The sequence below is a fragment of the Nicotiana tabacum genome, chromosome 19 (assembly GCF_000715075.1).
Source record: "Nicotiana tabacum cultivar K326 chromosome 19, ASM71507v2, whole genome shotgun sequence".
Taxonomy (NCBI): domain Eukaryota; kingdom Viridiplantae; phylum Streptophyta; class Magnoliopsida; order Solanales; family Solanaceae; genus Nicotiana; species Nicotiana tabacum.
This window is the reverse complement of record NC_134098.1, coordinates 130,649,146-130,667,650: the sequence shown is the minus strand read 5'-3', so window position 1 is coordinate 130,667,650 and position 18,505 is coordinate 130,649,146. Positions and strand designations below refer to the sequence as shown.

Genomic DNA, 18,505 nt, shown 5'->3' with positions numbered 1-18,505 from the left:
AATCTCCGATTGCAAACCACCAGAATGCTAGAGGGGGGCGATACAAAACACGACATAATCTACGTTTTCATTCATAGCAAAACAGTTGTTTCGTTGGGAAACTACTCCAAGTCCAAAAACTCTGGCACTCACACTTCCAAAATTAGATTTTTGCTGTTTAAGCTGAAAAAGATGTGCTTCAATGGAGTTAAAAATTCTAAGGGATGAAGTATGTTGAGTTAGTTGTTATTATATTTCTATGACTACATGTTTGTTTCAGTCATTTCGGTATCTTATTATCTAATTGTTATTTATGCTGCTTTTACATAGTTTCCTGTTGTTGCGCTTATTATTTTTCTCTTCATTAATGTGATGCTTTCATGAGCCGAGGGTTTATTGGAGATAGCCTCTCTATCTCAACAAGTTAGGGGTAAGGCCGCATATACGTTACCCTCCCCAGACCCACACTATGTGGGATTATACTGTGTTTGTTGTTGTTGTTGTTGTTGAAGTGTGCCTTTAACTTTGTATAGAAACTACCTAGGTACAATATAAATGTCCGAGTTATATTTATGTTCACTAATCTGTTGTCCTAGTATTGGTTGACAAAAGCGAGTTGGAGGAGGAAGTGAAGGATGAGGCGGAAGACACAAGTTCCAATCTCTATTTCTGTGTCTCCTATTGAGTATTTCCGTTGTAAATTTCAGATACTTGCTATCTTACTGCACCATTTCTTGGTAATGCCGATAGAAATATATTAATGTATGATGTTAGGAGTCCTTTTCCAGGAACTTTGATTGCAGTTGTGTTAGAGAAACATAAATTAATCATTTCGTGTTAATCACCACCACACCATGTAAGAAAGTTAAGAATAAAAAAGATCTATATTACACTCATTCTGAACCTGGTTCTAGATTCTGAATTTGCTTCTACTTCTTATCTCATACAAGAATTTTTCAAGTGCATTGATTAATCAAATACAGACAATCGCAAATCTCAAGTGCAAATGTAGTAAGTACGTTCTTCATCACTAAAGTGGTTCCTCAGAATATCTTCAAATGAGTTGCTACTTTTACACACATTAGAATCAGAAATATTCTGTGTTTGCTCGTCGAGGTAAAAGATTTTAACACCAAGCTCCTTAAATGCAGCAAACTGAGGAGACCCCATAACCTCAATGACATCTCCTTGTTTAAATAAAGTCTCAACTTTCCAATAACTTAACCACATCATCCCACTAATTTCATCCTCTGGAAGGCCAAACCAAGCAGGATAAAGAGCCCAGTTTATGTCTTTTGTCTGATTTCTTAACCAAATGGCTGGTCCGTCGTACAATCCAACGTTGGTGTATGCTTCCGGACATGTGTACCCAAAGAAAATGCTCAAACCACTTATTACTTTATGGTTATCAACATTTGGTAGGGTGCAATATACATCTGCTGCATCAATGAATTTGTAGCTGAACCAATTGGGTATGCTTTCTCCAGGCAAAAAAGTGGAGAAAACACCACGGTGGTACAATATCTGAGACAGTGAGTTAGAGATTTAAGTTACGTATACTAACAATTGTAAATGCACCATCGTTATATGCTGGCAATTTAGGTACCGAGCTACATAGGCAACTATGTCCTTCTTTATTCGCCTCTACCAATAATGCTGTATCAAGTCCTGATACATCTTGGCGGCGCCCGGATGAATAGAATACCGGGAACTGTGGGACTCCTCAAGGATCAACTCATGAAGTCCATCCACATTAGGCACACAAATACGACCCTGCATCCTCAAAACTCCGTCATCTCCAACAGTAACCTTCTTGGCACCACCGTGCTGAACTGTGTCTCTAAGGACAAGTAAATAAGGATCGTCATCCTGCCGATCTCTGATACACTCAAACAAAGAAGACCGAGTAACTATACAAGCTAGAACGCGACTGGGCTCATAAACATCTAACCTCACGAACTGGTTGGCCAAGGCATGAACCTCCAATGCTAGTGGTCTCTCACCAACTGGAATATACTCAATGCATCGGCCACCACATTAGCCTTTTCCGGATGGTACAATATAGTGATATCATAGTCTTTCAATAGCTCCAGCCACCTCCTTTGCCTCACATTTAGTTCCTTCTGCTTGAACAAATACTGCAAGCACCGATGATCAGTGAATACCTCACATGGCACGCCTAAAGATAATGCCTCAAAATCTTCAGCGCGTGAACAATGACTGCCATCTCTAGATCATGAACAGGGTAATTCTTCTAATAAACCTTCAGCTGCCGCGAAGCATACGCAATAACCTTTCCACCCTGCATCAACACCGCACCTAGACCAATACGAGATGCGTCACAATATACTGTATAAAATCCTGAACCTGTGGGTAATACCAATACTGGTGCCGTAGTCAAAGCTGTCTTAAGCTTCTGAAAGCTCGCTTCACACTCATATGACCACCTGAACGGGGCACCCTTCTGGGTCAATCTGGTCAACGGGGCTGCTATGGATGAAAATCCCTCCACAAATCGACGGTAATAGCCTGCCAAACCCAGGAAACTACGGATCTCTGTAGCTGATGCGGATCTAAGACAGTTCTGAACTGCCTCAATCTTCTTAGGATCTACCTGAATACCCTCTGCTGATACAACGTGACCCAAGAAAGCAACTGAACTCAACCAAAACTCGCATTTTGAGAACTTAGCATATAACTGGCTGCCTTCCAGAGTTTGAAGAACGATCTGAAGGTGCTGCTCATGCTCCTCTCGACTGTGGAAGTAGATCAAGATATCATCAATAAACACAACCACAAAGGAATCCAAGTAGGGCTTGAACACCCGATTCATCAAATCTATGAATGCTGCTGGAGCATTTGTGAGCCCAAATGACATCACTAGAAACTCAGAATGCCCATACAGAGTCCGAAAAGCCGTCTTAGGAACATCGGATGCCTTAATCCTCAAATAATGGTAGCCATATCTCAAATCAATCTTTGAAAACACCTTGGCACCCTGAAGCTGATCAATTAAATCATTAATCCTCAGCAATGGATACTTGTTCTTGATAGTGACTTTGTTCAACTGCCGATAATCTATACACATCCTCATCGATCCATCTTTCTTCTTCAAAAACAACACGGGTGCACCCCAGGGCGAGATACTATGTCTAATGAAGCCCTTATCAAGCAAATCTTGCAACTGCTCCTTCAATTCTTTCAACTTTGGCAGGGCCATGCGATATGGCGGAATGGAAATAGGCTGAGTGCCCAGAGCTAAATCAATGCAGAAATCAATATCCCTGTCGGGTGGCATCCCCGGCAGGTCTGCAGGAAACACCTCTGGAAACTCACGAACAACCGGCACCGAATCTGTGGAAGGAACCTTCGCACTAGAATCGCGGACATAAGCCAAATAAGCTAGATAACCCTTCTCGACCATATGCCGAGCCTTCATATAAGAGATAACCTTGCTGGAAGAATGGCCAAGATTCCCTCTCCACTCTAATCGAAGCAACCCCTGCAAGGCTAAGGTTAGTGTCTTGGCATGACAATCTAATATAGCATGATAAGGTGACAGTCAATCCATAACCAGTATGACATCAAAATCAACCATGTCAAGAAGTAGAAGATCTACACGAGTCTCAAGATTCCCAAAGGTGACCACACACGAACGATAAACACGATCTACAACAATAGCATCTCCCACTGGTGTGGACACATACACAGGAGCACTCAAAGAATCACGGGGCACAACCAAATAGGAAGCAAAATAGGATGACACATAAGAGTAAGTAGATCCCGGATCAAATAGAACTAAAGCATCTCTACTGCAAACTGAAACAATACCTGTGATAACATCATCAGATGAATCAGCCTCAGGCATGGCTGGGAAAGCATAACACCGGGGCTGGGGCCCACCACCCTTAACTACGTCCCTGGGATGGCCTCTAACTTGCTGGTCTCCACCTCTAACGGCCTGACCTCCACCTCTAACAGTCTGGCCTCTACCTCTAGGTGCTGACCCCTACCTCTGGCTGGCTGAGCAGGTGGTGCAACAACTGGTGCCGGAACCATGACACGAGAACTCTGATGCTGTGAGCTGCCCGTTGCCCGAGGGCAAAATCTAGCAATCTGCCTCGTATCACCACAAGTATAACATAACCTCGGTTGCTGTGACTGCTGACCCTCAAATTGACCATGTCGACCCGAATAACCACCCTGATAACTCTGAAGTGGAGGTGCACTAATAAGAGCTGGTGGTGCACTGTAGGCTAGCTGGTCGGAATAATGCATATGAGGGCCACGACCACTTGAGGCACCGTGGGATGCCTGGAGCGCTGAATGAAACGGCCTGGGAGGATCGCCTCTACCAAAAGTACTCCTGCCTCTAGATGAGGCACCACTGAACTCACCGGAATGACGAGGTCTCTTGTCAGACCCCTGACCTCCCTGAGTAAGAACCATTTCGACTCGTCTGGCGATATTAGCAGCCGCCTGAAAAGAAATCTCACTCTCAGTCTCCTTAGCCATCTACAATCTAATAGGCTGATCAAGTCCATCAATAAACCTCCTCACCCTCTCTCTCTCGGTGGGAAGTAGAAGAATGGCATGACGGGCCAAATCCACAAAACGGGTCTCATACTGAGTAACAGTCATACTACCCTGTTGGAGACGCTCAAACTGACGGCGATGCTCCTCTCTCAATGTGATAGGCAGAGACTTCTCTATGAAGAGCTGAGAGAACCGATCCCAAGTAAGAGCTGGCGACCCAACTGGTCTGGTCAACAAGAAATCTCTCTACCATTTCTTGGCGGAACCAGTCATCTGAAATGCAGCAAAATCGACCCCATTGGTCTCCATTATACCCATGTTTCGTAGAACCTCGTGGCAGCTGTCAAGATACTCCTGGGGATCCTCTGAAGCAGAACCACTGAAGTGAACAGGAAAGAGCTTGGTAAACCTGTCCAATCTCCATAAAGCCTCAGAAGACATAGCTGGTCCATCTCCGACCTGTGCCGCAATAACCGTCTGAACTAATCCGACTGGATGAGCTGCTGGAGCCTGATACTGGGGAGTTATCTGCTCCGGAGCGGGAGTGGTGGAAGTATGGGCTCCTCCTCCAGCCAGAGAGACTGCTGGTGCCATGGGAAATGCGCCAGTCTGGGCCACACTCTCCATAATGCCCACCAAACGGACCAAAGTGTCCTGAAGTACTGGGGTGGCAATGAACTCCCCCGGAACCTGAGCTTGGCCGGTAGGAACACTCTGGGATGGAACCTCCTCGTCAAGCTCTATCTGAGGCTCCACTGCTGGGGCTGCTGCTCGGGCCCTAGGCTGAGCGCTGTCCCTGCCTCAGCCTCTGGCACAGACTCGGCCTCGACCTCTGCCCCGCGTAGGAGCTGTCAGTGGAGGCTCTGGCTGCTGCTCAACTGAGGAAGCGGTGCGTGTTCTCGCCATCTGTGAGAGAATAAGAGTAGAAGAGTTCAATCAGTATTGAGAAACCAAATTTGCACGACAAAGAAGAATATAAGTGAAACTTGTTCCTAAACTTCATAGCCTCTGAAAGATAAGCACAAACGTCTCCGTACCGATCCTCCAGACTCTACTAAGATTTCTCGTGAATCGTGAGACCTAGGCAACCTAGTTCTCTGATACCAACTGTCACGACCCGAAATATCCCACCGACGAGACCGTGATGACGCCTAATATTTCACTTGCTAGGTAAGCCAACATTAGAGAATCATTAAACCAATTCCTTATTCCCATTCAGTAATTAACAATAATTAACTAAGATGAAATATAATAAGTGCAGAATATCATAAATCTGTATTAATTACTGCCACCCGGATCTGGAGTCACAACTCACGAGCATTCTAGAATTTACTACAAGTAATAGTCTGAAAGAAATACAACTGTCTGTATGAAAGAAACAGTAGAGCAGAAAAGATAGACGAGGACTTCAAGATCTGTGAACGCCGACATATCTACCTTGAGGCTCCGGACAGTGGACCAATAGCAAAAATCTCGATCAACCCGAGCCGGTATCAAAATCTGTACAGAAAGTTCAGAGTGCAGTATCAGTACAACCGACCCCATGCACTGGTAAGTGTCGAGCCTAACCTCGATGAAGTAGTGACGAGGCTAAGGCAAGGCACCTACAAATCAACCTGTACAATTTTACAGTGTATATACAAATAACAGAAATGAAGAACTAAACAGGAAATGTCGGAAGGGGAACATACTGAGGGGAATGCAAGATAAAGAACTACAACATAATGATCACCGGAGTAGTCAATATACCAGGAATCAACATGAATAGTGAATACAGTAAGGAAAAATGCACGACATCACCCTTCGTGCTTTTACTCTCAATCTCACCATAAAATTAATAGAAACAGTACGACATCACCCTTCGTGCATTAACACTCACAATATGGCACGGCATCACCCTTCGTGCATTAACACTCACAATATGGCACGACATCACCCTTTGTGTATTAACACTCACAATATGGCACAACATCACCCTTCGTGCATTAACACTCTCTCTTACCATAATGCAATGCATAAATAACAACAGGGAGAGAGAATAACAAGTACAAACCTTACTTCAATATTTGGTTCCATAACATCAATCTCAACTTTGAAATAAAAACTCAATTATCACCAGAAAATCTGTAAACATGATAAGAACGATAAATTGAACAACATTAGTACACCACATAGCAATTAGGCATAGGAATGAGACAATATAAGAAAAAAACTGAGAACTCTGATGCTGTGAGCTACCCGTTGCCCGAGGGAAAAATCTAGCAAGGTGCCTCGTATCACCACAAGTATAACATAACCTCGGCTGCTGTGACTGCTGACCCTCAAATTGACCATGTCGACTCGAATAACCACCCTGATAACTCTGGAGTGGAGGTGCACTAATAGGAGCTGGTGGTGCACTGTAGGCTAGCTGGTCGGAATAATGCATATGAGGACCACGACCACTTGAGGCACCGTGGGATGCCTGGAGCGCTGAATAAAACGGTCTGGGAGGATCGCCTCCACCAAAAGTACTCCTGCCTCTAGATGAGGCATCACTGAACTCACCGGAATGACGAGGTCTCTTGTCAGACCCCTGACCTCCCTGAGTAAGAACCATTTTGACTCGTCTGGCGATATTAGCATCCGCCTGAAAAGAAATCTCACTCTCAGTCTCCTTAGCCATCTGCAATCTGATAGGCTGATCGAGGATGGCATCTCAGTCAAGGGTATCTTCATGGAGAATCCGATCGAATTCCGAGACGGGGGCGTCGAGCTTGGGGCGTCCGAATCGACCAAGGTAACGTCGACCGGTACTGGTCCCGAACATCGATCACCAAGCTCGAAACCAAGGCCAAGGTTCCGATCCGACACCGAGCTCGAGTCTGTATCGAGCTCACAGACAAAAAACTGTTACAACTGCACTAAAGGAGAGAATCTTGGCGGGAATTAAGGAGGAGACACACCATCATGGGTCCTCCACTAGTAATATTATTCCATTACGCTGCTAATGATAAAGTAGTGATCCTTGGCTATAAAAGGAAAAAATAGATTGTAATAGAAGACATCTCCCCTGGGAGTTAAGAATTCATTGTGTTTACCTTTCTAAAGCTCACTAAGTATCTTTGTTTCATCATTCCCTATTTTATCTCATAAACAGGTGTATTGTTATATTCAGATCAAAGGAATCTGCTTACCCTTAGAACCATACTTAAATTCAATGTTATCCGATTTTTCGGGTAAACAGTTTGGCGCCCACCGTGGGGCTAAGGATAACAAGTGATAATTTGATACAAATATACAGTACACTCCAGCTTGCAACTTGATACCAGCAATGGCTCTACCAATCGACCTCGAAGCTGGCCTTCAGGATGAAACCAACAACTTGGTGCCCATGGCCGAGAGGCTACCCAACAACGACAACGAGGCTCGAATCGAGGAACCCGAAATTCAAGTCGAAGTACCAGTAGATATCAATTCACGAATAGCTCTAGAAGCGAATCAGCGTTCCGGGTAGGAAAGAAGCATTCAGGGTGGCGCTCGACCCATAGCCCGAGACACCCACAGCACGGGAGAAATCGGGGTCAGCTTGCGTATGATTTTCGAAATGCTACAAGCCCAACAAGTAGCGATAGCTCAGTTGCAGAGCCAAACTCATATGCAAAGTAATCCAAACTCCAATCCACTTCTTCGAGAAGTAACCCCCAGAACGGAGCCCGACACAATGAAATCGAACGAGCGAGAATCAGGAGCCGCTCCTGAAATTGCTAAACTGCTCGAGGAACTCATAAAACGAGTCGAAGCCAATGACAAAAAATTCGAAACGTATGATGCTAGGATCGATCAGATCCCGGGGGCTCCGCCCATGATGAAAGGGCTGGATTCGAAGAAGTTCATACAAAAGCCTCTTCCATCGAGCACGGCCCCAAAATCGATCCCAAAAAAGTTCCGTATGCCCGTAATTCCCAAATATAACGGTATGACCGATCCTAACGAACATCTTACCTCCTATACATGTGACATCAAAGGCAACGATTTGGAAGACGAGGAGATCGAGTCCGTATTATTGAAAAAGTTCGGAGAGACCCTCGCAAAAGGAGCAATGATCTGGTATCACAACTTGCCACCAAATTCTATCGATTCTTTTGCCATGTTAGCAGATTCGTTCGTAAAAGCACATGCCGGTGCCATAAAGGTCGCAACGAGGAAATTGGATCTATTCAACGTAAAACAAAGGGGTGACGAAATACTGAGGGAATTCGTATCCCGGTTTCAAATGGAACGCATGGATTTGCCACCAGTCACAGACGACTGGGCCGTACAAGCTTTCACCCAAGGGTTGAACGGACTGAGTTCGACAGTGTCACGTCGACTGAAATAAAGCTTGATCGAATACCCTGCAATAAACTTGGGCGGATATACACAATCGGTATCAATCAAAAATCAGGGTCGAGGATGATCAATTGGGATTTCCGTATGAACCCACGCGTCAGAACCGCGCAACCACTAAAATTTTGAAGGAAACCAACAGAGAACAAAGGTCAAACAGAGATCGATACCAGCCGTACTTCACAGATCGGATGAACCACGGTTCGGCACATGAGACAGTTAGGAATAACCGCAGGCACGATCAAGGGCAAAATTCTCGGGGACTTATGAGCAAGAGAGGCTTTGATAAATATGCCGATCCTATAGAAGTTCCTCGATTATCGGAATATAACTTCAACATCCATGCATCCGCCATCGTATCGGCTATCAGACGCATCAAAGATACCAGATGGCCTCGACCCATGTAGACCGATCCGGCCCAAAGGAATCCCAATCAAATATGCGAGTATCATGGCACCCATGGTCACAAAACGGAAGAATGCAGACAATTAAGAGAGGAAGTAGCCCGCTTGTTCAACAAAGGGCACCTTAGGGAATTTTTGAGTGATAGGGCGAAGAACCATTTTAAAAACAAGGACTTCGGCAAGCAAAACGAAGAAGAAGAACCATAGCACATCATTCACATGATCATCGGCGGCGTCGATACCCCTCAGGGACTTATGCTCAAACGCGCTAAAACGTCGATTGTGAGGGAAAAGAGATCTCGAATTCAAGATTATACTCCCTCAAGGACTTTATCGTTCAATGATGAAGACGCAGAGGGAATCATCCAACCCCATAACGATGCACTGGTAATATCCGTACTCGTGAATAAAATTAAAATTAAGCGTGTATTAATTGATCCAGGTAGCTCGGCCAATATCATCAGATCGAAGGTCGTACAACAGCTCGGCCTACAAAATTGGGTCATGTCCGCAACTTTGGTTTTAAACGGATTCAATATGGCATGCGAAACCAACAAAGGCGAGATAACCCTACCGATAAACGTCGCCGGAACAATTCAGGAAACAAAGTTTCACGTGATCGAAGGCGATATGAGATATAACGCCCTTTTCGGAAGGCCGTGGATCCACAACATGAGAGCAGTACCTTCGACCCTACACCAGGTCCTCAAATTCCCAACACCGACAGGTGTCAAAATAGTGTACGGAGAACAACCAGCCGCAAAGGAAATGTTCTCCGTCGAGGAGGCAAAACCAACATCTTCGTCTTCGCCGGTGAATGGATCGGGTTCAAAAGGAGGCACAGTCGAAGACCGGAACGCCAAATAGCAACCAAAGACATCAAACTCGACCTAGCCAGATAAGCAGGGCATCGAAGAAGATAATGATCAGTGGATCCCTCAATCCCTCGTGACCCCCGATGACTCCGATGCCACCAAATCAACTATTGAGGAATTGGAGCAAATCAATTTGATCGAACACTGGCCCGAACGAAAGGTATACCTGGGAAGAGGTTTGAGCCCCGAACTCAGGAAGAAAATCATTTAATTTCTTATCGATAACATCGATTGCTTTGCTTGGTCCCATTTAGATATAACAGGAATCCCGCCGGACATAACGACACATCGACTAAGTGTGTCCCCTAGATTCAGACCGGTGAAGCAAAAAAGAAGACCCCAATCGGAGGTGAAGCATGCATTCATAAAAGATGAGGTAACTAAATTGCTCAAAATAGGATCCATTAGAGAGGTAAAATATCCCGAATGGTTGTCCAATGTGGTCGTAGTACCTAAAAAGGGAAATAAACTTAGAATGTGTATAGACTACAAGGACTTGAACAAAGCATGCCCCAAAGATTCTTATCCACTGCCCAACATCGATCACTTGATCGATGCCACGGCCGGCCACAAGATCCTCACTTTTCTCGATGCCTATTCCAGATATAACCAAATCCAGATGAACCCGAAAGACCAGGAAAAGACTTCGTTTGTGACCAGATATGGAACATATTATTATAACGTAATGCCCTTCGGGCTAAAAAATGCAGGAGCTACCTATCAACGTCTAGTAAATAGAATGTTCGAAGAACAAATAGGTAAATCAATGGAAGTCTATATTGATGACATGCTAGTCAAGTCCCTGCGCGCAGAGGACCATTTGACCCATTTGCAGGAAACATTCGATATTCTGAGGAAATACAACATGAGGCTCAAACCCGAAAAATGTGCTTTCGGAGTCGGCTCGGGTAAGTTCCTCGGCTTCATGGTGTCAAATCGGGGAATCGAGATTAACCCAGACAAAATCAAGGCCATTGAAGACATCACCATCGTGAACAGCGTGAAAGCTCTGCAAAGGTTAACAGGAAGAATAGCAGCCTTAGGCCGATTCATTTCGAGATCATCAGATCGGAGCCATAAATTTTTCTCTCTCCTCAAAAAGAAGAACGACTTCGCTTGGACACCGGAATGCCAACTAGCATTACAAGAACTGAAAAGATATCTATCGAACCCACCACTGCTGCACACTCCAAAAACCGACGAAAGACTTTACCTGTACTTGGCAGTATCAGAAGTCGCCATAAGCAATGTCCTTGTTCGAGAAGAGGAAGGTACGCAATTTCCTGTTTACTACGTAAGTCGGACCTTGGGGGAAGCGGAAACTAGATATCCGCACTTGGAAAAATTAGCGCTTGCGCTGATTAGAGCCTCTAGGAAGTTACGACCGTACTTCCAATGCCACCCCATAAGCGTATTAACCACCTGCCCACTTCGTAGTATTTTACATAGGCCTGAACTATCGGGCCGATTGGCCAAATAGGCCATCGAACTCAGTGGGTATGATATCGAATATCAACCTCGAACGGCCATCAAGTCCCAAATTTTAGCAGACTTCATGGCCGATTTCATACCGACCCTCATACCTGAAGTCGAAAAAGAATTACTATTAAAATCAAATTTATCGACGAGGGCATGGATCCTCTTTACGGATGGAGCTTCGAACGTAAAGGGGTCCGGGCTAGGCATAGTTTTAAAATCTCCCACGGGTAACATTATTAGGCAAGCTATTAAAACTATCAGGTTAACTAACAACGAGGCCGAGTATGAAGCCATAATTGCAGGTCTCGAGCTAGCTAGAAATTTGGGAGCGGAGGTCGTTGAGGCAAATTGCGACTCTTTGCTGGTGGTGAGTCAAGTAAACAAAACCTTCGAAGTCCGAGAAGGCAGAATGCAAAGGTATTTGGACAAACTGCTTATTACTTTGAACCATTTCAAACAATGGAGTCTACGACATGTTCCACGAGAACAGAATAACGAGGCCGATGCGCTTGCTAATTTGGGATCATCGGTAGAGGTGAATGATTTGAACTCGGAAACTGTCGTTCAACTTTCAAGATCTGTAATCGAAGAAGGGCACGCCGAAATAAATTCTACTAGCTTAACCTGGGATTGGAGAAACAAGTATATTGAATATTTAAAAACGGAAAGCTCCCTTCTGACCACAAAGAATCCATGACCCTTCGAACTAAAACTGCTCGATTTAGTTTGACTGCGGATGGAGCGTTATACCGAAGAACATTCGATGGACCGATGGCGGTATGCATAGGTCCGGGAGATACCAATTACATCCTCCGGGAAGTACACGAGGGCACCTGTGGCAATCACTCCGGTGCCGATATGTTAGTTCGAAAAGTGATCAGAGCAGGGTATTATTGGATCGATATGGGCAAAGACGCAAAAGAATTTGTTCGAAAATGCGATAAATGTCAAAGGTTTGCTCCAATGATCCATCAGCCCGGAGAACAACTTCACTCGGTCCTATCCTCATGGCCATTCATGAAATGGGGAATGGACATCGTCGACCCCCTACCATAGACCCCAGGTAAAGCCAAATTTATTTTGTTTATGACTGACTATTTTTCTAAATGGGTTGAAGCGCAGGCGTTCGAGAAAGTAAGAGAAAAAGAGGTTATCGACTTTTTGTGGGATCATATCATCTGATGATTCGGGATACCATCCGAAATAGTATGTGATAATGGGAAGCAATTCATTGGCAACAAAATCACAAAATTCTTCGAAGACCACAAAATAAGAAGGATACTAGCAACCCCGTACCACCCAAGCAGAAACGGACAAGCCGAATCAACAAACAAAACTATTCTTCAAAACCTGAAGAAGAGATTGAACGACGCTAAGGGAAAATGGAGATAAATCCTGCTCGAAGTCCTTTGGGCATACCGAACAACATCGAAATCCAGTACAGGGGCGACCCCATTCTCCTTAGTATATGGCTCTGAGGCATTGATACCAGTCGAAGTCGGAGAGCTTAGTACCAGATTTCGATTCACGACGGAAGAATCAAATAACGAGGCCATGAACACCAGCCTTGAATTATCGGACGAAGGACGAGAAGCTACCCTCATCCGGTTGGCCGCACAAAAGTAACAAATCGAAAGGTATTACAATCGAAGAACTAAACTTTGCCACTTCAAGCCAGGGGACTTGGTGTTAAGGAAAGTCACCATCAATACTCGGAATCCAAATGAAGGAAAACTAGGACCAAATTGGGAAGGACCATACCAGGTGCTCGAAAACTTTGGGAAAGGATCGTACAGGCTCGGCATCATAAACGGCAAACAGCTATCAAGCAGTTGGAATGTATCACATCTAAAACGGTACTACTGCTAAACTCCGAACTTTCCCATATTCATTCAACTATCCCGCACAGAAGTTCGAACAAAGAACAGAAGTATTCTATTACTCAAAAGCACGTGTTGCACTCTTTTTTTCTTAGACCGATTTTTTCCCAAATGGGTATTTGCGCAAGGTTTTTAATGAGGCAACCATCGATTGTGCTGCGCTTTTAAAACAGTAACCGAGGCTTTCGACCCTTAGAAGAAAAATTGTAAGAGCCAAAATGGTCAAAATGAACGATGCTAATACAGATGTACAATGACTTGAGATTTATTATGCAACCAGCCTGCGGGCATATCGAGTTCGAAATAAACACTCGAATATTAAGCCCACGGGCTACTTCTATATCGAGTTCGAAATAATTACTCGAATATTAAGCCTACGGGCTTCCACATTTTCTTAAGTTCGAAATAATCACTCGAATATTAGGCCTACGGGCTACCACATTATCTCGAGTTCGAAATAAACACTCGAATATTAAAGCCCACGGGCTACTCTTATATCGAGTTCGAAATACTCAGTCGACCGTCGAGCCTACGGGCTACTTCAACATCGAGTTCGAAATAATCACTCGAATATTAAGCCTACGGGCTTCCGCATTTTCTCGAGTTCGAAATAATCACTCGAATATTAAGCCTACGGGCTACCACATTATCTCGAGTTCGAAATAAACCCTCGAATATTAAAGCCCACGGGCTACTTCTATATCGAGTTCGAATGTTAAAACCTACGGGCTGCTGAGTTCGAATGAGGGCCCAATCAAGTTTGAAACATTGAAAAAGCTGCGTTTACTCAGAGTTTACGTTAACCACCACACTATCATCAACTCAACAAGCAAAACGTCACTCCAAATCTGATCGATCAAAATCGACCTTGTTATATATACAAAATTGCCTACGTAATTAATTTACAGATATGGAGAGTTAGACTCTAAGCTTCTGGGTCGGGGTCTTCCCTACCCTCGGACCCGCTTTTGCTACCATCATCGTCATCATCATCAGAAGCCAAGGCTTCAGCCTCCGCTTCAAGCTCTTTTGCCTTTCTTACCTCATCGGTAAGGTCGAAACCTCGAGCATGTATCTCCTCGAGAGTCTGCCTCCGAGATCTACACTTAACAAGTTCGGCAACCTAATGAGCTCGAGCATCGGCAATCTTCGCAGCTTCCCGGGCCTCCACCTGAGCGGCCTCAGCGTCAGCTCGATATACAACAATAGACTTATCCGCCAAAACTTTCGACGACTCAACCTCCGCCTTAGCCTCAGCAAGTCGTATCTCAAGCTCATCGATTTTCTTAGCCTGAACCGACACCTTTTGCTTGAAGTTTCGAAGCTGAACGTCGGCCGATAATAACTTTGTTAAGATGGTTTCTTTCTCCGCTGCCAGACGGTCAATAGTCTCCTTCCACCGGTTGCATTCGGCCCGGATTTGATCCACCTCCTCTCAGAGTAGCCCGATCTTCTCGATCTTTTGCTGTAACTGAGACAACGAATGGTTAACTTCCACAGTCGAGGCGAATCCATACTTTAACAGAACGAGGCTCACCTGCTGATCGAGCTCGACCCTTTCTTCACGAACCTTAGCCAAATCCGCTTGAAGATCCTTTATAACCTCCTCCTTTTTGCTACAAAGAAGCCGAAGGTCATCTCTTTCACCTAGGACCTTCCGGAGTTCGACCTCGCACTGGCTAAGATCAACTCAAAACCTACCGATGGCCTGCACAGTTAGAAACTGTCATCAACACCAATAAAACAAAGAAGGATCACCGATATCGGAACCATCAAGTGTGGAAAAGAACAAAGAAGCCAAGTATGGAAGAATCATTACCCGAGTAATAAAACGCTGAGCTTCCTCTAACAAAAGAGAAGCATCACCGATATCAGAACTATCATCAACACCAGTAAAACAATCCTTAAAAGGATCCGCTGCACCTGAGCCAGCACCAATATCGGGAGCCTCCATCTCTCGAGCCTCCTTCAGCGTCTCCTCAGAAAAAGATGGAAGAGAAGGTGAATGATCCATCGCCATTACCCCAAGCAAATCACTCGGAGTACTCCGATCGAGACTTAGGTCTTCGGAACCAACCCCGATGGGCATGGCCGCCATCGGCTCAGCAGCTCGAGCAACCTCGACTGCCTCCGTAGGTCGAACTACCAAAGCCGAGGAGCTATCTTCTTTTTCTTCTTCCTCCCTCAGCCGTTGGACCGAGTCAATCGAAAGGGCAATGGTTTTTCTCCTCACCTTTCGAGTTTTGGGCTTAAGGTCCTCTGGCCGAGAGGAAACCCTTCGTTTCTTTTCATTTCCCTGTTCCAGGACCGGGGATTTATTTCCTTCATCACCGCTCGAAGGCCTCAAAACGGCATCCCTAGTTACACTTATATACGAAGGAAAAATCAATAACGAAATGAACGCAGAATATACCTCGAGGGAAACAGGAACCAAACCTCACCATGATTTTTGGCCTCCCATCTACCTTTAGCCAAATCACGCCAAGCGCGCTCGGCATAGGATGAAGTCGAGGCTTATTTTCGAATCCAATCCTCGAGATCAGGCACAGCTTGTGGCATTCAAGGTGCAGCTGGACATCAGAAAATAATATTAACAAAAACAAAAAAAGACATGAAAAGCAAACAAGAATCACTTACGGTCAAAATTCCATGCCTCAGGAAACGACATTTTTTCCTCCAGGATAAGGTCACGAGTCTTCACTCGAATATATCGACCCATCCAACCTCGATCCTTATCTTCATCGATGCTCGATATCAAAGCCTTCGATGCTCGACGATGTAGCCTAATTAGTCCACGATAAATCTGAGGCCGATACAGTCGTATAAGGTGGTTCAAAGAAAAATCCAACCCTCCGGCTTTGGTAGAGAAGAAACGCAATAAGATGACTATATGCCATAAGGAAGGATGAATTTGGCCGAGGGTGACTTGATACCGCCTGCAGAAATCAAAAATCACGGGATCGACAGCTCCCAACGTAAAGGGATAGGTGTAAACGCTTAAAAATCCCTCTACGTAGGTAGTGACGCTCTCATCGGAGGATGGGATTTGTAACACAACCTCGGAACCCCAGCCGCAGTCTTTTCTGACGGACTCAAGGTGAACCTCCGCTATAGAGCACATATACATCGATACGTGCTCACACCGACCCGGAACGGACGAAGGGTTCTCCACCCTGAAATCAGTTTTTAAAAAACACGGGCCGGGAATATAATCTTGAACGGATGGCTCCGTCGGCGCCTTATCGTCACACGGCCGTGAGGAGGAAGCTTTCTCCTTGTGAGGTACGATTTTTGAAATTTTCGCCATCAATATGAGAAGAAAAGTCGCAAAGGAAGGTGAAAGAGGGGACAACACCGAAACTCTGGTATAAGCGGTGCTATATCAACGAAGTAGAGAATATTCAAAGGGAATTTAAGAAAAGGGGAAGCACAAAAATAGAAAACATTATATGGGAAAACTATTTATAAGGCATGGCGATTCGTTTCTGGCGGTGGCCGACCACCGACTGACACACATTAAATGCCTCGATAAAACCAAATCGATGGGACAGCAATCACGCACGTCATAATCAAAGTCGATAGAATATCATCGTTGATTCGGTCGAACCTTAGGGAAATCATATCGTTTCTCGTCATCTCCTTTCTAAGAAACGAGGGGGCTATCTGTATACGGTTAAAACCGGTCCTCGATCATGAAGATCGATCGAGGATGGCATCTCAGTCAAGGGGTATCTTCATGGAGAACCCGATCGAATTCCGAGACGGGGGCGTCGAGCTTGGGGCATCCAAATCGACCAAGGTAACGTCGACCGGTACTGGTCCCGAACATCGATCACCAAGCTCGAAACCAAGGCCAAGGTTCCGATCCGACACCGAGCTCGAGTCTGTATCGAGCTCACAGACAAAAAGCTGTTACAACCGCACTAAAGGAGAGAATCTTGGCGGGAATTAAGGAGGAGACACACCATCATGGGTCCTCCACTAGTAATATTATTCCATTACGCTGCTAATGATAAAGTAGTGATCCTTGGCTATAAAAGAAAAAATAGATTGTAATAGAAGACATCTCCCCTGGGAGTTAAGAATTTATTGTGTTTACCTTTCTAAAGCTCACTAAGTATCTTTGTTTCATCATTCCCTATTTTATCTCATAAACAGGTGTATTGTTATATTCAGATCAAAGGAATCTGCTTACCCTTAGAACCATACTTAAATTCAACGTTATCCGATTTTTCGGGTAAACATACATGCAAACTTCATTTTAAGTTCAAGAATTGTGACAAGTTGATCTAGGCACCAACTGGAAGATGCATAGTTTTGTGAGAATACAATGATAGAAATCTTTGATTCTTGAATTGCTTTAGCAAACTCTGAACTGCTACGATCAGCTTCTTCACTACTTCTGGATTCATTATCACCACCTTTGAACGTGCGAAATCCGGCTTGGTTTAAAGATGTGGAGAGGTGATCCGTGAAATTTTTACCTGTATCTTCACTTTTGAAACTCAAAAAAACATCATATGAAGCGTTGGGAATTGATTGCTCATTAGCTTCTTCTGTGGCCATTTGAACAAATTATGTTCATCTATGGAATGTGTGCTCTTTTACCCTAGCTATGGTAGTTAATGGAAGTAATTAATGTACAAATTCTGAGCTCTGTGCCCTTTGTATTTTTATATTATACATGGGTCTTAAAGAATAAAAATATTGTCCCACTTGTGACATAGATATGTTTTTTTTTTTTTTTTGTCAACCTTTTCTTTATAATTACCTAGTTTAATTTAGAGATTGAGGGATGATCTTGCCTTATTCTTTTGGAAATTATAAATTATTATTTGTTTTTATGGGATAAATATATTCTTGAATTTTACCAGGTAGGGCTGGATGGAATCAAATAATCCCACTGTTATATTTTAGGAAATTCAGGTACCATGCAAGTGGACAATAACCAAATAATTAAAGGTGGACGTAGAATTATTCGGAA

At 44.3% G+C, this 18,505-nt stretch overlaps 1 protein-coding gene across 1 annotated transcript; it reads right to left on the bottom strand.

Annotated features, from left to right (window-relative positions):
- Positions 1 to 16,080: 16,080 nt before the first annotated feature.
- Positions 16,081 to 18,087, bottom strand: LOC142173721 (toll/interleukin-1 receptor-like protein). Its single transcript, XM_075239355.1, has 2 exons — positions 17,769 to 18,087; positions 16,081 to 16,091 (listed from the first exon to the last, which is right to left on the bottom strand). Exons 1-2 carry the CDS (start codon positions 18,085 to 18,087, stop codon positions 16,081 to 16,083), a joined length of 330 nt encoding a protein of 109 aa, XP_075095456.1.
- Between the last annotated feature and the right edge of the window lie 418 nt (positions 18,088 to 18,505).

Bases quoted from the DNA above. Each gene is read 5' to 3' on its own strand.
- LOC142173721 (XM_075239355.1), bottom strand. From the start codon at position 18,087: ATGGCCACAGAAGAAGCTAATGAGCAATCAATTCCCAACGCTTCATAT.